The sequence below is a fragment of the Cervus canadensis genome, chromosome 1, assembly GCF_019320065.1.
Source record: "Cervus canadensis isolate Bull #8, Minnesota chromosome 1, ASM1932006v1, whole genome shotgun sequence".
Classification (NCBI taxonomy): Eukaryota; Metazoa; Chordata; class Mammalia; order Artiodactyla; family Cervidae; genus Cervus; species Cervus canadensis.
Window position 1 is genome coordinate 125,990,465 of NC_057386.1, and position 24,453 is coordinate 126,014,917.

The window sequence follows — 24,453 nt, forward strand, 5'->3', positions numbered from 1 at the left end:
ATACAGGGAGAAAAAATAGACCTATTTATTTATAACATAAAAAAAAAAAGGCTCATCAAACATAAAAGCCATTCGCTATTTTTCATCCTATGCCAAATTTTTTACACCATTGGCTATTTCTCATCCTATGCCAGATTTTGGGCTCCCCAGGTGGCCTAGCGGTAAAGAAATCAGCCTGCCAATGCAGGAGCCACAGAGACTCGGGTTCAATCCCTGGCTGGGGAAGATCCCCTGGAGGAGGAAATGGCAACCCACTCCAGTATCCTTGCCTGGAGAATCCCATGGACTGTAGCCTGCCTGGCTCCTCACAAAGGAGTCAGACACGACTGAGCACTGAGCACACCCTTGCCACATTCTATACTCTCAATACCATTTTTGTGTTCATTCAAGTTTTGGTCTCCCTTCTAGAAAACCAAAGAAAAGAATGGGAAGAAAGTGTTAGTAACTCCAAATTACAACTCATTAAGATGCAATTTTGTAACTTTATTTAGAAGTTAATTGCTAAACTTCTACATCCCCATACATTTTATTTTTATTTTGTCATTTCTTTATTTTTGGCTTCACTGTAGCTTGCAGGATCTTAATTCCCCAACCAGGGACTGAACCTGCACTCTTAGCAGTGAAAGTGTGGAGTCCTAACCATTGGACATCCAAGAAATTCCCCTCTCTCATTTAATACTATCAATAAACCTATGAAGTAGGGAGAGTATTGTTTTACTCTTACATGCTTGAGTTCCAAGTATATATATGTACTAAATATATATAGTACATATTAACATATGTGTGTATATTTACATATGGGGAATTTTATATATTTTATATATCTGTGCATATCCACACATATTTACACATATATACACAAACATATAATGGGAAAATGTATGTATATTATATATTTTGTTGTTCAGTCGCTAAGGCATGTCTGACTGCAACCCCATGAACTGCAGCATGCCAGGCTTCCCTGTCCTTCACTATCTCCCAGAGTTGGCTCAAACTCACGTCCATTGATTCAGTTATGCTATCCAACCCTCTCATTCTCTGTCACCACCGTCTCCTCCTGCCCTTGATCTTTCCCAGCACTCACAGATGAATGGAAGGGAGTTAGTACATTACAGTGGCCGTGACTGTGGAACACGTACCCTATTTGGTAGAACCTTATAAGAACTCATGCCAACGAAAAAGTATTTAGGACTTCTCTGGTGGTCCAGTGGTTGAAATCTGCCCACCAATGCAGGGTACATGGGTTTGATCCCTGATCTGGGAAGATTCCATATGCCGAGGGGCAACTAAGCCTGAGTCACAACTACTGAGACTGGGAGTCCAGAGCCCGTGCTCTGCAAGAAGAGAAGCCACCACAATGAGAAGCCCGTGTAAACAATTAGAGAGAAGCCCCTGCTCACTGCAATTAGAGAAAGCCTGTGCACAGCAACAAAGACCCAGTGCAACCAAAAAATAAATAAATGAATACATAAATTTTTTAAAGTATTTAACAACAGCAAAAGCCTGGAGCAAATATTCATGTAAAGATAACAGTAGAGTAAGGAAAAATCATCTCAGAACTGGAGTGATTTCACCCACATGGGATGGCCCTCTTAGGAAAATGGAGATCATTAAATAGACATTCCTGAAGCATGTCACGTTATTTCAAGATTCCAGGTCTCAATGCAGATTACTGTAACTTAAGTAGCTATTTGCAGTCCTTCTGTTTGTGCAATTGTTTGCAAAATTACTGTTTAGATTCACAAATCTATCCATCTACCCTTGGCTTAAAATCATGTAGTGGAGACGTCCCTGGTGGTCCAGTAGTTAAGAACCTGCCTTGCAACGCAGAGGATGCAGGTTCACATCCCTGACGGGGAACTAAGATCCCATGTGTTACAGAGCAACTAAGCCCAAGGGCCACAACTTGAGAGTCAGTTCATAGCAACAAAAGATCCCTCATGATGCAATGAAAATCCTGTGTGCAGAAACTAAGACTCAACATAGCCAAATAATTAAATATTAAACAAACACAAAACCATGCAATGGTTTCTTATAAGATTTGCAATAAAAATCTCAGTCCTTATTAATGGCTTTTGGGTCCATCAGGGTCTGGTCAGGAAAACAGACTTTAAAATAGGCAGTTCATTAAACAGGTGGCGGAGGATTGAACAAGCAAAAAGGGAACATTGAAGTAATTTAATCATAACAGCAGGAAGCAGGTCCCACTTCTAGGGCCGGAGAACAAAGAGAACAGTTGGGGTTAGCAGAGCAAGAAGAATCAGAAGAGGATTCCTGGAGGGCTGGTTATGCCTCTGAGAAAGGGGCACCATAATGTTGGTGCTGGCCCTTCAAGAGCCTCCCCTTGGCAGGGGAGGGGCCCTGCCAAGCTGGGGCTCAGAACTCTGAAAAGGGGCTGCTGCTGGCACTTCTGAGGTAGCGCACTGAGGCTATTTCTGGAAAGAACCTGGAGAGTGAACCAAATGCCCTGTCAGAAGCAAAATGTCATTACTTACCATGATAGGAATAGCAAGTAAAACGGCATGCATGAGTGAGTCCCTCCCCCTGCCTTCCAGTTTCCTCTCCTATCGACAGAACCTAAAACTAGCTGACAAAGGTGCAATACAGTTTGCAGGATGGATACTGCTGGGCAGGGTAGAGAAGAGTGCATCTGCAGCTGAGAAACCAGCACAGCCTTCAATGGCCTATTCAGTCTAGCCCCTGTCTACTTTCCCAGCCTGATCCCCTCCATTCTCCCCCAAAGTAAAAGTTGCTCAGTTGTGTCTGACTCTTTGTGACCCCATGGACTACAGTCCATGGAATTCTGCAGGCCAGAATACTGGATTGGGTAGCCTTTCCCTTCTCCAGAGGATCTTCCTGACCCAGGAATCGAATCGGGGTATCGTGCATTGCAGATGGATTCTTTACCAACTGAGCTATCAGGGAAGCCCCATCCATTCTGCCCATGACATACTCAATTCCAACCACATTGGGTGTATTTTTCTTTCCTAAAACAACCAAAGCTGATCCCTACTTATGGGGATTTGCTTTCACTATTTCTTCTACTTGCAAGTATCTTCTCCCCTGGGGTTCACTTATTTAGGGTACAACCTAAAGTCACGAACTCAAAGAGGATTTCTCAACTTCACCAATCTATAGAACCAACGATCTCCCCACACACACTCTGTAAAATTCCCTATTTTCATTTTACCCACACCATTAATCACTATTCAGTATTATCTTTATTTTGAAATTTGTTTAAATATTTTTTGGCTGCTCCCCATGGCATTTGGGATCTTAGTTCCCTGACCACGGATCAAACCTGTGCCCCATTCAGTGGAAGTGAAAATCTAAACCACTGGACTGCCAGAGAAACCCCTTAATATTACCTTTAAAAAGTGGTCTCTTATTTCCTAAAGAATTTAGGCATCTGTCTTATTTGCCACTGTGTCTTTGGGGGATCGGACAGAGCCAATAAACAGCTCAATAAATGTTGAATTAATGCATCTTAGTGAAACTAAAAACCTCTGTATATCTATGGAAGCTGGAAGGAATCTGGCATATCACAGATGACTCCATCATTTGACAGCTGGGTAAGCTGAGGACCAGAGAGCTGAAATGATATACCAAACAGCACAGTGAGTGACAAGTGTTGCTTCCTACTTTTCCCAGTGCTTTCACATATATCATCTTGTTTTGCTCTTCTACTTTCCTGGTGCAATGATAAGGTCCTTGGGCAATGGTGGGGATTCCAAAGTCTTCTTGGGGACCAAAGAGAGAGAATGGACCTCTGCTCCTATCTCCGGGAAGGATCCCCAGGGAAGAGCTGTAACTGAACACCTTATCTGTGTTCAAAGCAAAGAATACCTAGGATACCTGTGCTTCTCAGGGACTTAACCGACCGAGGCTCCTCTGGGTGGAAAAAGGCACAGTGTTGTTTCCCGGCGGTGAGGGAAGCCCTCTAGTGGACTAGGACTCAAAAGACTGATCCAGGACCCAGAAATAAACTGTTTCGTGACGTTGGGCAGCAAGTGAGTTACCTGTTCCTGCTGATCCTGTTTCCCCATCTGTAAAACAGTTAGGGTATGTTGGGCTAGGATCGCTGTGGTTCCGGGAGGCTGACTCAAGTCAGTTGGTAAGAACTCTGCCCGCGGGTTTTGAATACTGGAAGAACAAACTCCATATACCTTGCAACCTAGGAATGAATGGATTAAACTGCTGGAAAGGTCAAGGTGGTTCGGGTGTTAAACTACGGGGCTAGGCTTCCCGTAGGGGTGGTCGAGAGGTCAAAGGTCGGGTTCCGGTCAAACCCGAGAAAAACCGGAAGTCCCCTATGGTTCTACTCAGAGCCGGGGCCGCCAGACGCGTGACTAAACCTCCCCGGGGCGGAGCTTCAGCACCGGCAGAGGGAGGAGTTTGGAGCCCCCCAATGGCAGCTCAGCTCCCCTTCCAGGACAGCCAATCAATTCGGAGAAACGGTAAAATTTAAACCCCCCTCCCTCCTCCTCCGCCGAGACCTGTCCCGAAAGCGTTTGTAGAAAGTGCGGCCGCTCGCCCCGCCCCCGCCTGGGAGGCGGGGAAAAGGGCGGGCTTTCCCTCCAGAGTTTGCCTATCACGGCGGGCAGCCTAGGGAGAGACGGGCAGCGGCGCCAATCAGGGCAGCAGCCGGGACCCTGCGGAGCAGTTGGCTACAGTTGTTGCAACTTTTTTCGAAAGCTGCGTTTCCCGGGAGATCCTAGGCGGTGACAGAGCAGGGCCATGGCTAGAGGTATTGGCCCCGGTGGCCAGCGCCGGGGCTGCTGGGCTGGGGGGTCGCCCTGCAGGCGACACCGAAGTGGCGGGAGCGGCGGCGGGAAGGCGCTCTCCCGCCGGCTGCTCGGAAGGAGCGCGGGGACTAGTAAGGTTGCGGGGGGAGGGGCTGCGGAACCTTTCTCACCTCTTCCCCACCCTCGCTCCCGAAGCCCCCAGAAACCCCTCCCACTCCCGTACTTCGGTTTCTCCTTTTTTAAAGTGTGGGCACTTGGTGACCTGCCTCTCGAGAGGCAACGGGGCCATATGTCAAAGCTGTTTGGAAACTAAAGCGCCTAGCACCTCAAGGGAATGGTTGTCATTGATACAAATGAGGGGGAGGGCGAGGCTTCGCTTGCCTGGGGCTCTCTCTGGTTTGGAAAGGAGGTGATCCCGAGGCGAGGGCACAGATCGGTACCCTACTTGGTGGGGAGCGCGTCCGAGTGGACACCGCGGCAGGCGCCTTCCTTTCCCTTTCCACGCCCTGAGTCAGCTCTGCGCCGCCGGGGCGGGGACGGGCCCCGCTGGCCCACTTTGGGGTAAGACAGGTCCCCTGGCACCTCCCGGGGCGGCCCTTCGCGCCGCAGGTGATCAGGGCTCCTGCCCACGGGAGATGGCTTGGGTGGGGTTGTGCAGCCGCGAGGGAGTCGATGTCTCTGCCTGAAGTTCTTCGCACAATTAGTTTGCTGTCAGTACAGACCCATGTTATGCGGCAAAGTGATCTCTAACCGCTGGTCGTTTCCAGCCGCTGTGTCTCCTTCATGCAAAAACTTGAGCGTGACGGTTCACTTGAATTATTATGTAAAAGAAATAAGTCGAGGTTTTACATTTTTCTCAAAATTCTCAAGGTATTACACATTAGTAGGAATTTGCCTAATGCACTATGCAGGCAGATCTTTACCGTCTGAGCCACTAGGGAAGCCCAGGCTCCCCATAGCGATCATAATGAACAAAATAAGGATTCATTCAGCAAATATTTATTGGGCTTCTTTGTTTTCAGTCCCTGCACCCAGTTGCATCATTTCTTCTCGTAGCATCCCTTTAAGGTCTTTGGGAACAAGACTTACCTAGATTTTGATTACGAAATAAGGCATAGTGGACTTCAAGTTAAAGAGCTTCGTAACCCAGTCCACAGAGAATAGTAAGATGCCTCAAATATTATTCTTCAGGAAAGTGTTAAGCATCTAAAAGTATTTTAATAATATCTGGCTAATTTATCTGACAAATCTGAATAAAACTATGAAAGTGAAAGTCACTCAGCCGTGTCTGACTCTTTGTGGCCCCTTGGACTGTAGCCCACCTGGCTCCTCTGTCCATGGAATTCTCCAGGCAAGAATACTTGAATGGGTTGCCAGTTCCTTCTCCAGGGGATCTTCCCAATCCAAGGGTTGAACCCAGGTCTCCCGCATTGCAAGCAGACTCTTTACTGGCTGAGCCACCAGGGAAGCCCCTTTAATTTTTCCCATCACACCAAAATCATTTAAACTACCTATTTTAACAGTAGTGCATTTTAAAAATAGTTTGCTTAAATTAATCTGTAGGGGGAAACAAAGTGAACCTCTTGGCCATTGAAATAAATACTTAATAACGGTTAATAATAATTATCACCGAGAGCCAGGTACTTTATTATGTCAGTTAATCTTTACAAACTGTTATTTTCGTTTTTCAGAGGTGGAAGCTGAAGGCCAAAGTCACTGGACATACTCTAGCCATTCTGTGTCTTTGCTTGTTCCACTTTACCTCCCTTATTTTTTTAAAATTTTTTTGTTTTTTTTGATGTGGACTGTTTTTAGTCTTTATTGAATTTGTTACAGTGTTGCTTCTGTTTTATGTTTTGGATTTTTGGCCTGGAGGCACATGGGATCTTAGCTCCCCAGGGATCGAACCCTCACCCCCTTCATTGGACGCCAGAGTCTTACCCACTGGGCCACCAGGCAAGTCCCTCTACCTCTCTTATTTAGCCAAAGTGAAGAGGAGAGTTCCCAGCTTCTAGCCTAACAGGCTTATGCATCACCTTTGTAATGTATGGTCAGTGATTCTCACTGAGTCACCTGACCCCCACCCCATTTGTAGTTATTTATTTCTTAGGCTTCATTATTCTTGCAAACCATTAAATTGGGCATTTAGTGTCATCAGATATCGAATTATTTACAGTACTTCAAATGAAGGGTCAGTCTTTTTCTTCTAGAAAAGCAGTCTTTGTGCACAGCTTGTAGCTACTTGTAGCTCACTTGAGAGCCCCGCTAAGTCACATGAACATAATGTTCAGATATCTGGCAACTCCTCTCTGGTTTAGAAATTCTACAGTCATATAAATATTTACAGCCTCAAGGGTATCCGTTTGGGTAAGAGCTGTCCATCTATCAGATGGCCTCCTACTTGGTCTCCCTCTTTCCACTGTGACCGTCTCCAGTCACAATGGAGCTAGAGTGGTCCCCAAGAACACAGATTTTCGTCATGTGCTTCTCACCACTCCTCCCATCCCTAACCATACCCTCTTGCTCTTAGGAGGAAATCCACAGTCCTCACTGTATCCTATAGCAGCCTTCCCACCCCTCTGGCCTCACTGTGCTCTATCTCTGTGTTCATTGTTGTGTCTTTAGCAAAGGGCCTGGAACACAGTAGGTAATGAATAAATGCTTGTCAAATGAATGAATTAGTATTTTAGTGTCTTGAGTTTGAGAACAGCAGTATACATTTTTTTATGCTAAAGCATCTTCATATTTATCAGTATCTTAGTCACATAACCCTTAGGCAAGTGATTTATCTTCCTGAAGCCTCAGTTTCTACATCCCTGGGTCAGGAAGATCCCCTGGAGAAGCAAATGGCAACCCACTCCAGTATTCTTGCCTGGAGAATCCCATGGACAGAGGAGCCTGGCAGGCTATAGTCCATGGGGTCTCAAAGAGTAAGTCAGGACTGAGTGACTAACACTTTGAAACATTCACTAAATGTTAGCGATTAGTATCACTGGTGATGAATTCTATTTCTGTGAGATCCTGGGCACCATTAAGAGTTTTTATTTCTGTGACTGGATATATGTATTTGTTATGCACATAGGAACCTCATCACAGAGAAAAGAAACTGTTCTACAACTTTACTGAATGATTTGTACTACATTTTCTAGCTACTAGAGCTGCAGAGTTGAGAGGAATGGTTGCTAGACTTGTATTTTAGTGTATCCTCTGCATCTGTGTGCTAAAATAGAGGAAGATGTAGCCATGGGTATGTGTGTGGGGTGGGGGAGTGAAACTAGTATGAGAAATGGACAAGATGACTTGAGCAACTGTTTCTTGCCTCCAAACCAAGATCCCCCTGATTGTTTGGCAACAAACTACAAACCTTCTCTGCCCTGCAGAGGTAACAGACACTGTTTCAAATGGCTCAGCCTGGGTGTCCCAGTGTCCCTTTGGAATCCTGTCTTTGCATAGTCTCTTGGATATTCAAGTGGGCAGAGTACCCTATCCTACTGGAATTAGTGGTTGGGTGGGGATGGAGGGACTTTCCCCAGCCCTGCTGTGAAGGATTCTAAAACATGAGCTGATTTGGGAGGCTGTGTCCTGAGCAGTGTCTTACCATTTAATCCACCGTCTTATCCCTTCTAAGAGGAGGAGGAGGCAGCTACTTAAAGTGACAGCCATTTGTTTATGTGGGTGTCGGAAGGTGCCCTCGGTAGGTTGTGGAATTCATTGATCTTGGTTTTTATCCATGAGGATGCTGCAGCCCAGGCTGGGGAAGAGACTTGGCCTTTGTCACAAAGCACCTCTGGGGCAGATGCAGGGAGAGATACCCAATCTTTGTCTCCCAGGCCATAACCCAAGGATGGATGCTCTGAGGTGCTTGTTTGCATCTATGACTTTGCACAAATACAGGGACTCTTTGTTGGCTATGAGCCCTCAAACCCTAATGGCTACAGCACAGTGGTTCAGGTCAGTAATCTACGCTGAGATACCACAGTGCCTGGAACCCCTGCCTCCTAGGACATTTCTCATGGGGGGACGGGACACTTGGGTGACCTGCTAATAAGCCTTCTGCAACACCATTAGCTCCTCCCTACCTATTTCTATAACTGGTGATTTAGGGGCGGGAGTGTAGGCTCTGGGGTCTGTTGGCCTGGAAATCTAGTTCTAGTTCTGAGAACTTGGCCAAGCTCCTCACTTCTCTGAGGTGGTTTTCCCTGTCTGTGGAAGTGAAAATAATAAGGTTTCTACCTTCAAAGGGCTGCTGGGAGGTTTGAATGACAAGGTATGCGAGAGAAGCGCCGAGCAAACATGCTATTATAATTCCCGGCGGCTCCATCTCCCCAGGGACCGTACGGATCAGGTGCAGCCCGCCTGGGCTTGACATCTGACCTGATCACTTTCTAGTTCTGTGGCTCTGGGCAAGCCCCTGCATCTCCCTGGAGCCTCAGCATCCCCATCATAAACGGGTTACTCGCAGGACCTGGCTCCCAGGGGCTTGCCGGGAAGGTTAAATGCCCACGAAAACGCTCCGTGAGCACAGGCTCAGGCACACAGGAGGGCTTTCGTTCACCGCTGCCCGCTGCGCCTGGCACGGACGGGTCTCCCGAAATATCCGTGGAGCCAGCGAGAGTGGGAGCCCGGGCGGCCGAGAGCCCGGGCTGTCATTATCATGTTTCCCACCCCTTCCTTCCCGAGTGGCTGAGGACGCGCGAGAGGGGGCGCGCCCGAGTTGGGATTCGTCGCCGCCGTGGGCCCGCCCTCCTTCGCTCCCTCCCTCCCTCCGGAGGAGCTTCTCAGCGCCGCCCCTGCCAGCCCCCTCCCCGGCCGGGAGCGGACGGTGGGCGGCGGCGGCGGCGAGCGGGCGGGCCGCGGAGGACGCGCCGCCAGCGCCTCCCTCCCTGCGTCCTCGGTCCCGGGCCGGCCGGGGCTGCCGCGGCGCGCGGGTGCCGGGCGCTGCCTCGCAGGCCATGGGGGAAGGGGGCGCCGTGGGGCGCCGCCGGCCCTTCCCCGGGGCGCCGCGGCGGCGCTGGTGGCGGCGGCAGCAGCAGCAGCAGCGGCAGCGGCAGCGCTGGTGGCCGGGCCGCGGCGGCGAGGGCGAGGGGCGCGCCGCCATGGGCCTGGCCGGGCTGCAGGTGGGTGTGGCGGGCCCGGCCGCGCGGGGGGCGGGCGGCGCGCGGGGCCCGGCCGGGCCGGGCGGCGGGAGGGCGACCCGGGCCCCGGCGCGGCCCGGCCCGGCCGGCCGGCCCACCGCCGCCGGGCCCTCGGAACATGGCTGCGGCGGGAGGCGCCGCCGCGGCGCCCGGCCCGGGCGGCCCCGCTCCCCGCCCCGCCGCGCCCTGAGCGCCCCCTCCCCCGCTTCCCCCGGGTCCCCCTCTCCAGGCAGGAAGATGTCCAAGCCCCGCGCGGTGGAGGTGGCGGCGGCGGCGGCGGCGGTGGCAGCGACGGCCCCGGGCCCGGAGATGGTGGAGCGGAGGGGCCCGGGGAGGCCCCGCACCAACGGGGTAAGCAGGCACCCTTCCCGCACTCGCTCGGCGCGCCCCCAGGGGCCGTGCGGCCGGGCGCCCCCGCGGGCCCAGCTCCGAGAGCACGTGGGCGCGCCCGCGGCCCTGGGGCGGGGGTGCGGGCGGGGCGCCCGGCCGGGCAGCTTCCTTTTCTGCTGCCTGCCTGGGAGTGGCGTCCCCACTCGCTCCGCCATGACCCTGGCAAGCTCCGACCTCGGAAAAGTTTGTGTCTTTATGGCATTTCCACACCCCGAGACCCTGCCATCCCGGTGGCGGCTGCGCCTTCCCAGAGTGTGCGGGGCCTGCCCGGGGCCCTCGGGGAGGTCACAGGTCTTCGCTGACTTGGTGAATGGCTCACCAGGCAGAAAGGCCCAGCAGTGTTTCTGGGAAAGCCCTCCTCCCGTCTGTGCTTACTCAGAGGAGAGGCCCCACACCCAGAGACACCAGCAGTGACCCGTACCGCCCCACCGGCCTGCCCACCGCAGTAGAATAACCGCCCTAAATGCGTTGGTCTCCTGAGCTCCGCACCCGCCTAGTTAGCCTGAGAGAATTTCCCCAGCCGCAGCCTAGTCCCGCAGTCTTGGGGACTGCACGATTTGAGAGGGGCCGGGCTTGGGCGCATAGAAGGCTCAGACAGTCATGGCAAGTCCTACCAGCTGACCTCAGGTCCAAGAAGTGGTTATTCAGGTTTCCTGAGGCCTGTCTGTGCTGGAGTTGCCGCTCCTGCCAGAGCAGTCAGCTGCTGCGCAGAGGCCAGCCCTTCCAGTTCTGGCCTCGTCTGCCCTGGTCACTCTAACCTCCTTGTAACTGGTAGGTTGCCTCCTTCTACGGATCTTTGTGGACAGCTGGTTCTCCTCGCTGGCCAGATGTCCCCCCTGCCCTCGTTAACAGACTGGAATTAGAGACCAACGTGGACCTGGGGGATTCTAAACCTTCCACTACTAGGCTTCCCCTAGTAACCCAGTTTTTGAACCATGTTTTTTTCCATTTTTTTGTCTTTTGGATTCCGGTTGCCCCTTCTCCGTCTAAATGTTGTAAGATCTTCTTCTTCAAGCCTCTTTCAGAATATGCATTTGTCGTTTTAGGAGAATGTATTTACCGGGCAATCAAAGATCTATACCTACATGAGCCCGAACAAATGCTCTGGAATGCGTTCCCCCCTTCAGGAAGAGAACTCAGTTGCACAATACGAAGTCAAATGCCAGGGGAAGCCATTAGCCGGAATCTACAGGAAACGCGACGGTAAGCCTCTGAAATGGCCCTCTTCTAACCACTGCTGGCCGGGTTGCATCCTCAGTAATAATGTATATATGCTAGGTTTCCTTATCCAGTCTTTTCAAGCCAAAGTTTGAAAAGTTTGAATCATGCCCTGTCTTGCTGCTAAGAAACATAGACACAGTGGGGAATAGAGCCGCCTGTTCCAGGGCGTGTGCCCTGTTGGTCTAACAGGTTCTCCCTGTTTTTACAAGAGTTAGCATGTCCTTCAAGCTTGGTTTTCTTGCCAAGTTGCCAAAATAAGGCAGCTGGCATGTCGTTTGAGAGGTTCACAGGCGCTAAAAGTACAGAAATGATGAGTCTGGGGTGTCCAGACTAGGCACTTGTACTGCAGCTGAATCGTGTGAACCTAAGGAACTGACTTCCTTCTCTTTTATGAGCTGGCCTTGACCTCAGTTCTAAAGGTCCTTTCCACTCAAGTGTTACTCTCTGAAGCAGTGTACTCCAGAATGAGATTTAGAGTTAAAATGCTGAGCAAGAAAATAGACGGTTATTAAAAGTTCTTTCTGGCCCAGCAAAACACGCTGAGACCTGTTGGAAATTTTGCTGTAACCCAAATATTCCCTTTTAAAGTTGCGGTGGTGGGGTGGGGATGGGGGCTGGTGGTGAACTTTCCCCAGTTACTGTGCTCTAAAACTTGCCTTAAAGAAACAGCAGCTACCAGCTGCTCCAGCAGCTCTTTACGAGGAAGCTTTGTATTTGTTAACAGAAAGTGCCCTCAAGGGATGGGGTAGCCCAACCTCTGGTCCAGATCTGAGAACCAGGGGCAGGAGCCAGCCCTCAGCCTCATTCCCCTTGATGATGTTATTTCAGATGGACTCAGGTTCTAATCCTAGCTCTGCCATTTATGAAAGGAAGGATCACAGGCAGGTTGCTATGGTTTTTTGAGCCTCAGTTTTTCATCTGTCCAGTGGGAGAGAGGAGTCCTGCCTGAAGACCAGTGAAAGCATGGGTGCAAAAGGCCTTTGTGAGCAAGTTCCCTGGTGGTCCAGTGGTTAGGATTCTGTGCTTTTACTGCCAGGGGAGAAGGTTCAATCCCTGGTCGGGGAACTAAGATCCTGCAAGCCTCGTGGCACGGCCAAAAGAAAAGGGAGGGGGACTTTGTGAGTGCTCCGTACTGTCAGCCCATTTTCCACTGGACCGGAAGCACCACAGCCTGCCCCTCCCTACATCCCTGCTTCCGCAGCACTGAGGCCAGCACTAACCACATGGAGACTTGGGAAGGGCCTCTCTAGATGCCGTGAGCCAGCCTCACATCCCTTCTGGGATGGGGCGGGATGTAGACTGTCCTGAATGGTGACATGGGGCACAAGTTAGCTTATTTGACTCGAAGTGTTACTACATCATGACAGTTGAAATTGGGGGCTGGATGAACACTGGAGGAGACCCCCACAGACTGGGTGTGTATCCATGATTCTCGACCTTTTTCCTGCCTTGACGCAGACTCATGTGACAGCTAATGTTCATGAACACCACCCACTCCTAAGGCTATGCCCGACATTTTGGGCTTAAGTCCCTCTTATTCCACTCAAGACTGTGTCAGGGAGCACTGTCTGTCTGTGTGTGTCCGGACCATCTGGAGAATGGTCCGGATGGCTGTTGATGTATTTATTATTCTCTTTAGCTTGTTGAACTATAATTCAGATATCCTGATGTTCACCATTTTAAAGGGTACAATTCACTGGTTTTAAGTATACTCACAGATTTGTGCAGCCATCACCTCTGTCAAACTCCAGTACATTTCCATCACCCCAAAAAAAAAACCCTGTACCTATTCACAGTCATTCCCCATTTCTACTTTCGCCCAGCCCTAGGCAATCACTAATCTGTTTTCCATCTCTGGATTTGCCTGCCCTGGACATTTCATATAAATGGAGTCATAAAATATGTGGCCTTTTGTGTCTGGTCTCTTGTACTCTGTTCTCTTGTATCTTATAATTTCAAGGTTCATACATGTTGTAGCCTGTGTCAGTACTTTATTCCTTTCTGTGGCTGAATAATATTCCATCATGTGGATAGACCACATTTTACTTACCCATTCGTCAGTTGATGGACATTAGAGTTGTTTTTACTTTTTAGCTCTTTTGAATAAGCTTCTGCGGGCATTCATATATAGGTTTTTACGTAGACATATGTTTTTAATTCTCCTGATAAATGCCTAGAACTAGAACTGCTGAGTCAGATGATAACTCTATGTCTAACATTTTGAAGACTGCCAAACTCTTTTGCAAAGTGATTGCACCATTTTGCATTCCCACCAGCAATGTTTTATTTATTTTTAAAAAGTAAAAAAATTTTATGGGAAAAAAAACAGTTCAATACTGGTGCTCCATGAGTATTTTTAGTAACAAGTCATTGGCGACGTCCCACACAACAGACTGAACTGGTATTGGGGCACCATGCTGAGAACCACTGTGAATGCTGTGCTTCGACCCTGTCAGAAGAGGGAATTTAAAAAAAAGAATCTGAAATGAATCATGCCAGGGAGCTAGCCTTGGGAAAGAGGCCTTTGTTGGGGAGAGGTTCTGCTTTATCGCCTTACTTCCACCCAGCAATGCTGCCCCCCTCTGTAGGAACTGAGCTTTTCCCCTTGGAGCCCATTTCCTCAAAAGCCACTGATGGAGCCCTCATGTCAGTGTTGCTGGCTGTGGTACTTCTGCTTCAAAGGCTCTTCCTCTCAAGATGCAGATGACCTGATGGGTTGACAAGAGCGGAATCCAATCACAATATATATCTATCAACTCATCGTGGTCTAACACTTCAAATATCTTATAATTGTATTGATCAATCATACCTCAACAAAGCTGGAAAAGGGGATGAAAAAAAAAAAAAAGATGCAGAGACCACAAGCTCTGCCTAGTGTCTGGGTCAAAAAGTAAAGCCAGCACTGAAATATTGTGAAGTAATTAGCCTCCAACTAATAAAAAAAAAAAAAAGTAAAGCCAGATCTTTTCCCCAAGATACTGGTTAGTGGATACCAGGGTTAACAGTCCAGGGGCACTACTGCCCAACACACCCCCCCCACCCCCCAATCTCCTCCCTGAGCCTGTCTTAGCAAGCAGCAGAGGGCTGGAAAGTGGGAGATGTCGGGTCCAGAGTCAGCTTGTCTCTTCCCACCCTCTGCCCACAGAGAAAAGAAACTCTGGGAATGCAATACGAAGCTCCATGAAGGCCGAGGAACAGAAGATCAAAGACGCCAGGAGAGGTCCCCTGGCACCTTTTCCAAACCAAAAATCTGAAGCTGCAGAACCTCCCAAAACCCCGACCTCGTCTTGTGATACTCCCAATGCAGCCGCTGCCAAGCAGGCCCTGAAAAAGCCCGTCAGGGGCAAACAGGCCCCCAGGAAAAAGTAAGTGCTTCTTGGAGCCACTCCTCACACAGGGCAACCTGCCGGGTACCAGCTGGGAGGAGGCCACCCACCCTCTCAGGCCCTTGAGCTGTTAAGGCTCAGATTCCCAAGACAGCACCAGGGATACCATTACTTGACCGCATCCTGGTCTGCCTCGGGTCCAGAGCCCCCCACCCTGCTGAGAGTAGGCAGCCTGCCTTTGGCACTCCTTCTGAGGCTGCCGTGGGCAGGTGAGCAAAGTGACCCCGGGCTGCAGTGGACAAAGGTGTTTTAAGTGACCCGATTTCCAAGGAGCCTGCTCCTAAAGGGTCGCATGCCTCCTGGCTGTGGACATGGTCTCAGCGCTAACGCTTGGTCCCTCCTCTTCCTTTCCCACCCCAGAGCTCAAGGGAAAACACAGCAGAATCGCAAGCTCACAGATTTCTACCCTGTGCGAAGGAGCTCCAGGAAGAGCAAGGCTGAGCTTCAGGTGGGGTCACGTGTTTCAGTCCCGGTTCGCAAAGGGTCAGGGTGGCCCCGTGGGCAGTGTTCGCTGCCTACCACCTGAGCTGTCTTTGCATCATCACGGGAAAAGTCTCTTGGCCTCTGCAGCCCCAATGTCCTCCTGGGTCTAATGGGGGTCGTCATAACTCCCTTGGGTCACTGTGGTGCTTGAATAAGATGCCTCTGTGAAGGAGCCTTGTCGCCTGTAGTGTGGGGCATGGAAAGTCAGGACCTCCAAGGAAAGGGGCTTTGGCAGGGCCATCAGAGCCTGAGACTGTGTGGCGGGCTGCATGCTCTCTTAGAGGCGTGTTTGTCTGCTCTCCAGAGGTTTCATGTCTCAAGATGATGACGAGCACTGGCTTGGGAACTATTTTCTGGTTGTGTGACCTCAGGGCTTAACTGCCTTGTGCCTCTCTGCCATGTCGTCTGTGAAATGGGATGATGTAGTCGAGCCCTGTGCGGTGGTTGGGAGGGTAACGCACGTTAGTGAACGCGCATGGAACACTTAGAACCGTGCCGGGGACGCAGTGAGCACCTGTTAACCCTTGTCACCATTGCTTCCCCCGTGCTGTCCTTACCCAGGGCTCCTCTCTGGTCTTCCCCACGCAGCCACAGAACCTGCGAAAACCAGGCAGGGAGGCCAACTGGGCTGTAAGGCCCCCGCCCGCTGCCTTTGCAGAGTGCTGAGTTGTGCACGGTTGATCAATATTTGATGCAGTGAGGTGTGGTTATTGCCTTTCTGTTAGGGAAACCCAGGGTGTGGCCCGGCCCTGCAGCCCCCAGCTGCTTCCATCCCCCCTCCCACCCAGGGGCAGCAGAGCAACTTCTAGGCTTGGGAAGAGCGCTCAGGACTGCCGCCCACACCAGGGAGGTGGGGGACCCCGGCCTCTCAACCCTCAGGCTCTTCGGCATTTGCACGTTGAATCTGTAGCTGTACAGACGGTGAGGCAGCATCTCTGTGTCTCCTTCTTTGAATTGACAGGACTTCATTTTTTAAAAAGGGGGGAGGGTGTCATTTTTCTCCCCCCAGAGAGAAGCTCTGGCTGTATTTCCTTAGAAAGGCAGTGTCTTTCAGCCAAGAACAAGCTGTTACAAGCTGTCTGCCTGCAGTGGGAGGCTGTGCGAGGTCAGCCTAGAGACAGCACTGCAGAGGGCGAGGCGGTGCCAGCCCCCAGCACCCGGGACACCGCCCAGCCGTGGTCGGCAGCCGCAGAGCCCACATAGCGAACCTGGGGGTCCACCCAGCGCCGCTGTGGGCTGCAGGGTGGGGGAAGCCTGAGTTGGCCTTTTTTAATTAAAAAAAGGAAAACAAAAACCCAGGCTTTTCTGTCTGGAAGAGTGAGGCTGCAGTGGGTGTGTTGCCAGAGTGCTGAATTCTACCGCAGGCAAGCGGAAGGCAGCTGGCAGTGGTTCCCCAAGGCTTGGTCTGCAGGCAGTCAGGCCCACTCTGTGGCTGGACGGAGAGCCAGGGGCCAGGGAGAGCCACGCTCTGCCCACCACCGTTTGTGTTGGCTCTATCGAGTGGGCACCCCGGCCAGGTGGTGGCCGGCCAGGCTGGTGGGGCTTCGGCTGGCAGAGGTGAGGCCCGAAGGTGGGGCAGCCAGGCCTCTTCTCCGGTGAGGCCGGTCCCGACCTGACTGCCCTTCTGGGCCAGCCAAAGCCGAGGCCCAGGTAGACAGGGCATTAGGAGGGGGTGTGGGTAGCTGGTGTGAAACAAAGAGCCCCGAAGACACCTTGTTGTGACTGAAGACAGAGCAGGCGGGGCCCAGTCCAAGGTCCAAGTCCAGGGCAAGAGGGTGGAAATAGGGCCCTGGAGAGATGCCCTGAACCCCTCATTGCTTTGCTGCGGGAGCCCCTTCTCTGGTTGGCTCAGCTGTGGGTGGGGTGACAGCCCGCACTGGGCAGGGACTGCAGTGTTGGCAGTGCCCTGGCCACGTCATCCCCAGCCCAGCCCAGCCCTGGGCCTGGCATGCAGAGCAGCCTGCTGACTCCGGCTGGGCACGTCTCGAGTCCTTTCTGCCTTCACCCTGGTTCACACCTTGCTCCCTTTCCAGGCCCTTGGTCCCCCAAGGACTGACTACTGCTGCAATCCTCTTTAGGACGCTTGGAGCTAGTTGCTCGCGTGTCCCCAAACCCCGCCCAGAGTAAAATGGACTCCTTGGCTGCACATTCAGGGTGTCTCACCTGGCCCTAGCTCGTCTCCTCTGTCTCATTCCATCCCAGCAGGAAAGTCCCTGTCTCCACTGCCCACCACCTATCCCAGTTTTCCCACGATTGTGCCCATCTACTTCTGCACACTTGTAACTAATTATTTAACAAGGTGGTTGTGCCTGTGCATGTGGGGGTGGGGCACTGTTGCCTTGAGGGCTCCCTACGTCCAGGTGCTGTTCTCGGTCAGGAGATGCCACGGTGAACTGAGGGTGGACGTGGTCGATGGGTGGGTACACACCCCCTGTCCAAGCGGCGCAGCCTCTGATCAGTTTAGCCCTGGCTAATTTTGTATGCAGTTGGAGTCCTGATTTTTAGATGTCCGCGATTTAGTTGTTTTGTAAAAGTCTGTGTGGGCCAAACAGCATAGCCCGAAGCCACATTCTGCCCTCGAGCCGCCCCGTCCCCCTCCTGGCCCACCTGAACCCCAGGTGGTGAATGGCCCAACTTAGGCGGGCAGTGAGGAACGGATGGGGGCTTGGTGGCCTGGACATCCCTGGGGACCGATGCCATGGAGGCTGACTATGAGTGGACCCTGTGGCGGCCGGGACTCCCAGAGCAGCCTTGGTGAGAATGCTGACGCACTTCTTGTTTTTTCTTTTTTTCTTTCCCTCCCCACCCAGTCTGAAGAAAGGAAAAGAATAGATGAGTTGATTGAAAGTGGGAAGGAAGAAGGAATGAAGGTAAGGGGCCGCAGGGCCCACGGGTGGAGGCTGAGGCTGTGAGATCGCGCCCTCCCTGGTCCAGAGGCCTGTCGAGGAGCCACGCTGCCTTAACCCTCTGATGGCGCTGTGACCAGGCAGACTGTTGCAAGTTGTCGAGGGACTGAACACTAAAAGTACCCTTGAGGGAATGCCTCCTGGAGGAGATGTAATGAGATGCTATGCCGTGGAAACTTTTTATTTATTTATGGCTGTGCTGGATCTTCATTGCTGCGCAGACTTTTCCCTAGCTGCGGTGCGCAGGGGGCTACTCTTTAGTTGAGGTGCTCGGGCTCCTCATTGCGGAGCACGGGCTCCAGGGCAGGCAGGCTTCAGTAGCTGAGGCTTCTGGGCTCTAGAGCACAGGCTCAGGAGTTGCGGCGCGGCGCATGGACTTAGTTTGCTGCTCCGCCTTTGTGAGATCTTCCCAGACCAGGGATCGAACCTGTGTCTCCTGCACTGGCAGGCAGATTCCTACCCACTGTGCCACCATGGGGGCCCCTGAGGAAACTTTGCATGATGAAAGACTTCCCTCACAGTCCAGGTTCAGAATCCGCCTGGCAGTGCAGGGGACTCAGGTTCAATCCTTGGTCAGGGAACTAAGATCCCGCATTGCCACAGGGCAGCTAAGTCCAAGTGCCACAACTTCTGAGCCCATGCGCTGCAACTAAGATTTGACACAGCCAGTAAATATTTCTTTTTAATCATAATGAAATTTATACATATATATGTAACTTACCATCGTAACCGTTCTTTAAGTGTACAGTTCAATGGCATTAAGTACGTTCTTCATTCACAGTTGTGCAACTGTCCCCTCCATCTAGTTCCAAAACCCTTTTGTACTCCCAAATGGAAACCCCGGACCCACCAGTAGCCACTCCTGTTCCCTGCCCTCAGCCCCTGACAACCAGTCTGCTTTCTGTCTCTGTGGATTTGCCTCTTCTGGACATTTCATACAAATGGAGTCATAGAATGTGTAGCCTGTTGTATCTGGCTTCTTTCATTTAGCATGACGCTTGGGGAAACTTTTAAAAGGACAGGCTAGTTTTTTCTATACTATTTTCCTGGGAAAGGGCAATGCCCAGGAAGATTTGCTTTTCTCTTGCGTGCTCAGTTGACCAACTCTTCGCGATCCTGTGGACTGTGGCCTGCCACGCTCCTCTGTCCATGGCATTCTCCAGGCAAAAATACTTGAGTGGGTTGCCATTTCCTCCTTTATGGAATCTTCCTGATCCAGAGATCAAACCCAGGTGTCATGTCTTCTGCATTAGCAGATGGGTTCTCTACCACTAGCGCCGCCCCCTATTCTTTTAGTATATTTCAGACGTAGTGGGAGCCTGAGAGGGGAGGAAGTCTCAGTGGTGGCCAGATGGGTCTGGGCTAGGACCCGGGGGATGGGAAGCTTCAGTTTCCACCTACCACTGAGGGGAATCTGAATTTAGTTCTGGGCCTCTCAGGCAAGCACCCTCCATCTCCATTTAAAATGGCGTGCAGGAGGAGGTCAAAACAAATAAATAAAATGGAGTGAGGAGAAACCCAGGTGTGTACATTATGGAATAAAGAAGAGACTCAGAATGTTGGGTCCTACTCTTCCCCTAAAGAGTAGGCCAGGATGTGGCTTTGAGTCTGTGCTACATCATTTCCTAGCTTGGCGGCTAGGGACACATGCCTCTGCCTGTCTAATCCCTAATTTTGCAGGTTTTCTCAACCGCAAAATGGGGCAGCACCCACCTAGAGATCTTTCAGGAGCCCACGTAACAGTGCTTTGCAAACGAACACAAGGGAGCTCTTTGGGGTGATGGATTCTGGTGATGGTTGCACAACTGTGTATGCTGAATGGGCTTCCCTACTGGCCCAGTAGCAAAGAATCCGCCTGCCAGTGCAGGAAACACAGGTTCGATCCCTGGGTCGGGAAGATCCCCTGGAGTAGGAAATGGCTACTCACTCCAGTATTCTTGCCTGGGAAATCCCATGGACAGAAGAGCCTGGCAGGCTATAGTCCATGATGTCGCAAAAGAGTTGGACACGATTTAGCGACTAAACAATAACATACTGAATGATTCCCTTCAAACCATGCGTGTGAAATGAGTGGATTTTATGACCTACTGCAGTAAGGCTGTTCAAAGAATGTATTGCAAGCTGCTGGCCACACACGGTGGCATTTGTTGCTGTTTATGAACCAACCCTCCCTCTCGGCACCTCCCAACAGATCGACCTCATCGACGGCAAAGGCAGGGGCGTCATCGCCACCAAGCAGTTCTCCCGGGGTGAGTTTGTGGTGGAATACCACGGGGACCTCATCGAGATCACCGACGCCAAGAAGCGGGAGGCTCTGTACGCACAAGACCCCTCCACGGGCTGCTACATGTACTATTTTCAGTATCTGAGCAAAACCTACTGGTAAGTCCCCTGGGGCTTCAGGTGGCTCTTCCCCACCCTGGCAGAGGTGCAACAGAGGGCCACCGAGGGCATCCTGACTCTTCTTTTGGCTCTAGCTTCTTGCTTGGTTCTTGCTGCCAGTTTTCAAAGCTGCAGTACAGCTCTTCCTACCCTCAATTCCGCACCCCCCACACACACACACCCCACTTCCATTTTTAATTCTGGGGATTGAAGCAGTTCTGGAGGCAATCTCAGCCACCAAGCGGTGGACCAGTCATGTGCAAGCCTGCAGAGGGGCTCACCTGGCCTTCCCCCTGGGACATGTGACCACAGCAGCTCTGGGGATCACTGATTTCTCTGTTCCCTGTGCGACAATATCAGTGATTGTTGTTTTACCTTATTTTTTAATAGACTGTACTTTTAACATTCCCAGCAAAACTGAGTGGAAAGCAGAGAGGCTTCCCATATATCCCACCTGCCCCCACGACCCTGCACAGCCTCTCCCCCACCCTCACCAACAGAGTTGATTTTTATTCATTTATTTATTATGCAGAACTCCACAGTCATCTCTGGTGCATCTACAGAGTCTTTTGCATTCCCATCTACACTTCCCCACCCAAATACCCGACACCCAGCGCCCCTCTGGGCTCTTAAAGTTACATATATATATATATATATTTTGAGTTGAATTGCTTTCCCAAAAACATGGCCATAAATCACCATCATCCCACCAGAGCTGAGAGCAAGTCTGACTCAGACTGGGTTCAAAAGCCTCTTTATCAATTTAATCCTCTGTCGCCCTCCCTCCCCGCCAGCGTGGATGCAACCCGAGAGACAAATCGCCTGGGAAGACTGATCAATCACAGTAAATGTGGGAACTGCCAAACCAAACTGCACGACATCGACGGCGTGCCTCACCTCATCCTCATCGCCTCCCGTGACATCGAGGCCGGGGAGGAGCTTCTGTATGACTATGGGGACCGCAGCCGGGCTTCCATCGAAGCCTACCCCTGGCTGAAGCATTAACCCAGCGGCCCCTCCCCCTCCCCTCTTCTAAGGACAAAGTGCCCTCAAAGGGAATTAATTTCTTTTTTTTTTTTTACACACTTAATCTTAGCAGATTACTTCAGATGTTTTTAAGAAAAAAGTATATTAAGATGCCTTTTCACTGTAGTATTTAAATATCTGTTACAGGTTTCCAAGGTGGACTTGAACAGATGGCCTTATATTACCAAAACTTTTATATTCTAGTTGTTTTTGTACCTTTTTTGCATACAAGTCGAACGTTTGTGCTTCCCGTGCATGCAGTCCAAGACTCAGCACAGGTTTTAGAGGAAAGAGTCGAACATGAACTAGGAAGCCGGGCGACGCACCTGCCTCCAAATGAAGAGCCAGGACTCTCTTCCCCCGCTCCCCACATACCTGCCCCCCCCAACCTAACATCCCAGTGCCAGGTGGGCACGAGGAAGACACTGCCTCCCCCACGGCCTGGATGGGATGTTCCCAAGCTCTTGTTTTTCCTGACATCTCGACAGGCGCACATTGAAGTGTATGAATATTTTTAAAAAAAAGGTTTCACAGTAAGATAGTCTTCCCCTCTGCTTTCTCGAAAGCTTACTGACCCGGTGGCTCACGGGCCAGGCGTCAATTTACTCTTCCATGAGCTGCCGCTTTTCCGGGCACCTTAAAGCATCAGGGCGGGGAATCAAAGGAGACGTGGGCAGGGACAAGCATTGCTTACCTAGCCCTTGCAGGGGCAGGGTTTCCCGAAACTGGGTTAGTTTCTTTATAGAAATGTGAACACTGAATTTATTTTAAAAAATAATAATAAAAATTTAAAAAAAAACAAAAGACAAAAAAAAAACCACAGAAGACAACTTACATGTATATAGGTCTTGAAGTGAGTGAAGTGGCTGCGTTTTTGTTTTGGGTTGTTTTTAGTTCGGCTTTTTCTTTTTCCACCCTTGGTTTTGCTTCTGTAGAAGAGATATGAGATGGTACACTATTCTAATCAAAAAATCTAAGGTTTTGTAGTGGGACCAGAAATTACTTACCCAATCCCCCACCCCCTCAACCCCAACCTGATTCTGCTTGGGTTGAAAGTTCCAGACCTGCTGTCAAGGCTTCCATGTATCAGACCACCTGGTGTCCTTCCTGCAAAGCTGCAGCCATGAACCAAAGAACGAGCCTACAAGCCCCAAAAGGCAGGGCCCCTACCCTAGCTGCCAGGGGGCAGGGGAGCTGGCAGGCCCAGGGATCATGGCTGAGGGTCAAGTTTTCACCCCAACTGTGACAGCAGGAGTAGCGGGTAGCTTCTTCCTGAAGGGGGGAACCGACTCCCACTTTCTGTCAACTTGTAGTTCAGGGGCCTGGGGCTCCAGAGCTGTGATCTGGGGTCTCTGGCGCAACCCCACCCCACCCCCGCTCCCAGGTAAATGTGAATGGAGACAGGTGTGAGAACCTGTCCTCAACTTCAATGCCCCCCAGCCCCGGCCTCATGACGGTGCTACCTAAGAAGTCTTCCCCTTCCCACCCCCACCCACACCCACCAAGCCCACACTTGCCTGGTCAGTGGTCAGCAAATTGGAGGAGGATCCGATGGGAGTGTGTAAATGTGAGATAAAATGTCTTGGTTGTACCTGTTTGTGGTTTAGCTTTGTATTTAAGAAAAGGAAATAAACTTGAAAATTATTTGTCATCATAAAAATGAAACAAAAATTAAAATATTTATTGCCAGGCGAGGCTACCTGTGTCATTCTGTTTTTTTTTTTCCCCACAAGGCAGCGGTAGAAAAAGGTGATGCATTTTTTGTTTCTCTTTTGGGCCGTGCCATGTGGCTTGTGGGATCTTCGTTCCCCAACCAGGGGTTGAACCTGAGCCCTCAGCTGTCAAAGCACGGAGTCCTAGCCACTGGACCACCAGGGAATTCCTGTTTTTGTTTGTTTTTATTTTTGGTTCTATTGGGTCTTTGTTGCTGTACTCAGGCTTTCTCTAGTTGCGATGAGGCCGGGCTACTCTGGTTGTGCGTGGGCTTCTTACAGCAGTGACTTCTCTGTTGTGGAGAACGGGCTCTAGGGCACTTGGGCTCAGTAGTTGTGGCGCATGGGCTTAATTGCTCCTCAGTATGTGGAATCTTCCCAGACTGGGGATTGAACCTGTGTCCCCTGAATTGGCAGGTAGATAACTACTGGACCACCAGGGATGTCCCCCGTTTCTTTTACAAAAGGGCCACTTAACCAGTTTGAGTCAGTTTTGGTGACTGTCCCAGGGGACAGTCTCTTCATTTTTATCATGAGGGGTCTGGGGTTGCTTGTGGAGATTAAAAGGGAAGCACATGGCCCCCTTAGAAGAGTGCCAAGCATGTAGCTTATACTTTAGCTGTTGTAATTGTTATTGTCTCTAACGTGCTAGACTTGATTCTCAGGTAGGCGTCTCTAGAGTCATCAACCTTGCCTGTCTGGTGCTGGAAGTATCCCAGATCCTGATCCCTAACCCGCACACCACAATCCACCCCCGAGAGGCTGCGTTCCTTCAGCCCCAAGCCACTGGAGGCAGGTTGGGACTGAGGGCAGAGTCCTTGGTTTACACGTGAAAGATCCATTCCGGGCATAGGCTTTCAGCATCTGTCAGCCATTGTCCTGAACAAATCACTTACCCTCTGAAATCTGTCCATCAAGTTGGGAACGGCCTCTGCCCACCCGCCTTGCAGGGATTTCCTGAGGATTCAGATATCATATACTACTAGCTCACCATGGAGGGGACAGTGTGGCCTAGCAGCCAAGTGCTCAGCCCTGGAACCGAACCTCAGGTTTCAGCCGCTATGTAA

General features: G+C 51.0%; 1 protein-coding gene and 1 long non-coding RNA gene across 6 annotated transcripts; one reads left to right on the forward strand and one right to left on the reverse strand.

Annotated features, from left to right (window-relative positions):
* Positions 1 to 3,472: 3,472 nt before the first annotated feature.
* On the reverse strand, positions 3,473 to 4,247 carry LOC122424410. The gene is made up of 2 exons (XR_006264408.1): positions 4,020 to 4,247; positions 3,473 to 3,592 (listed from the first exon to the last, which is right to left on the reverse strand). It is a non-coding gene; the product is annotated as an uncharacterized LOC122424410 (long non-coding RNA).
* Positions 4,248 to 4,598: 351 nt separating this feature from the next.
* On the forward strand, positions 4,599 to 23,369 carry KMT5A (lysine methyltransferase 5A). Of its 5 annotated transcripts, none has more exons than XM_043442122.1 (8): positions 4,599 to 4,747; positions 10,110 to 10,231; positions 11,317 to 11,473; positions 14,637 to 14,856; positions 15,238 to 15,325; positions 18,171 to 18,230; positions 20,458 to 20,648; positions 21,443 to 23,369. In XM_043442122.1, the coding sequence occupies exons 1-8, from the start codon at positions 4,738 to 4,740 to the stop codon at positions 21,651 to 21,653; spliced, it is 1,059 nt and encodes a 352-aa protein (XP_043298057.1). In that variant the 5' UTR covers positions 4,599 to 4,737; the 3' UTR covers positions 21,654 to 23,369. The 5 variants fall into 5 exon arrangements, 4 of the variants coding, with proteins under 4 accessions (XP_043298057.1, XP_043298050.1, XP_043298062.1 ...); XM_043442127.1 differs by lacking the exon at positions 4,599 to 4,747 and adding an exon at positions 9,678 to 9,862; XM_043442115.1 differs by lacking the exons at positions 4,599 to 4,747; positions 10,110 to 10,231 and adding an exon at positions 9,525 to 9,862.
* Positions 23,370 to 24,453: the final 1,084 nt, after the last annotated feature.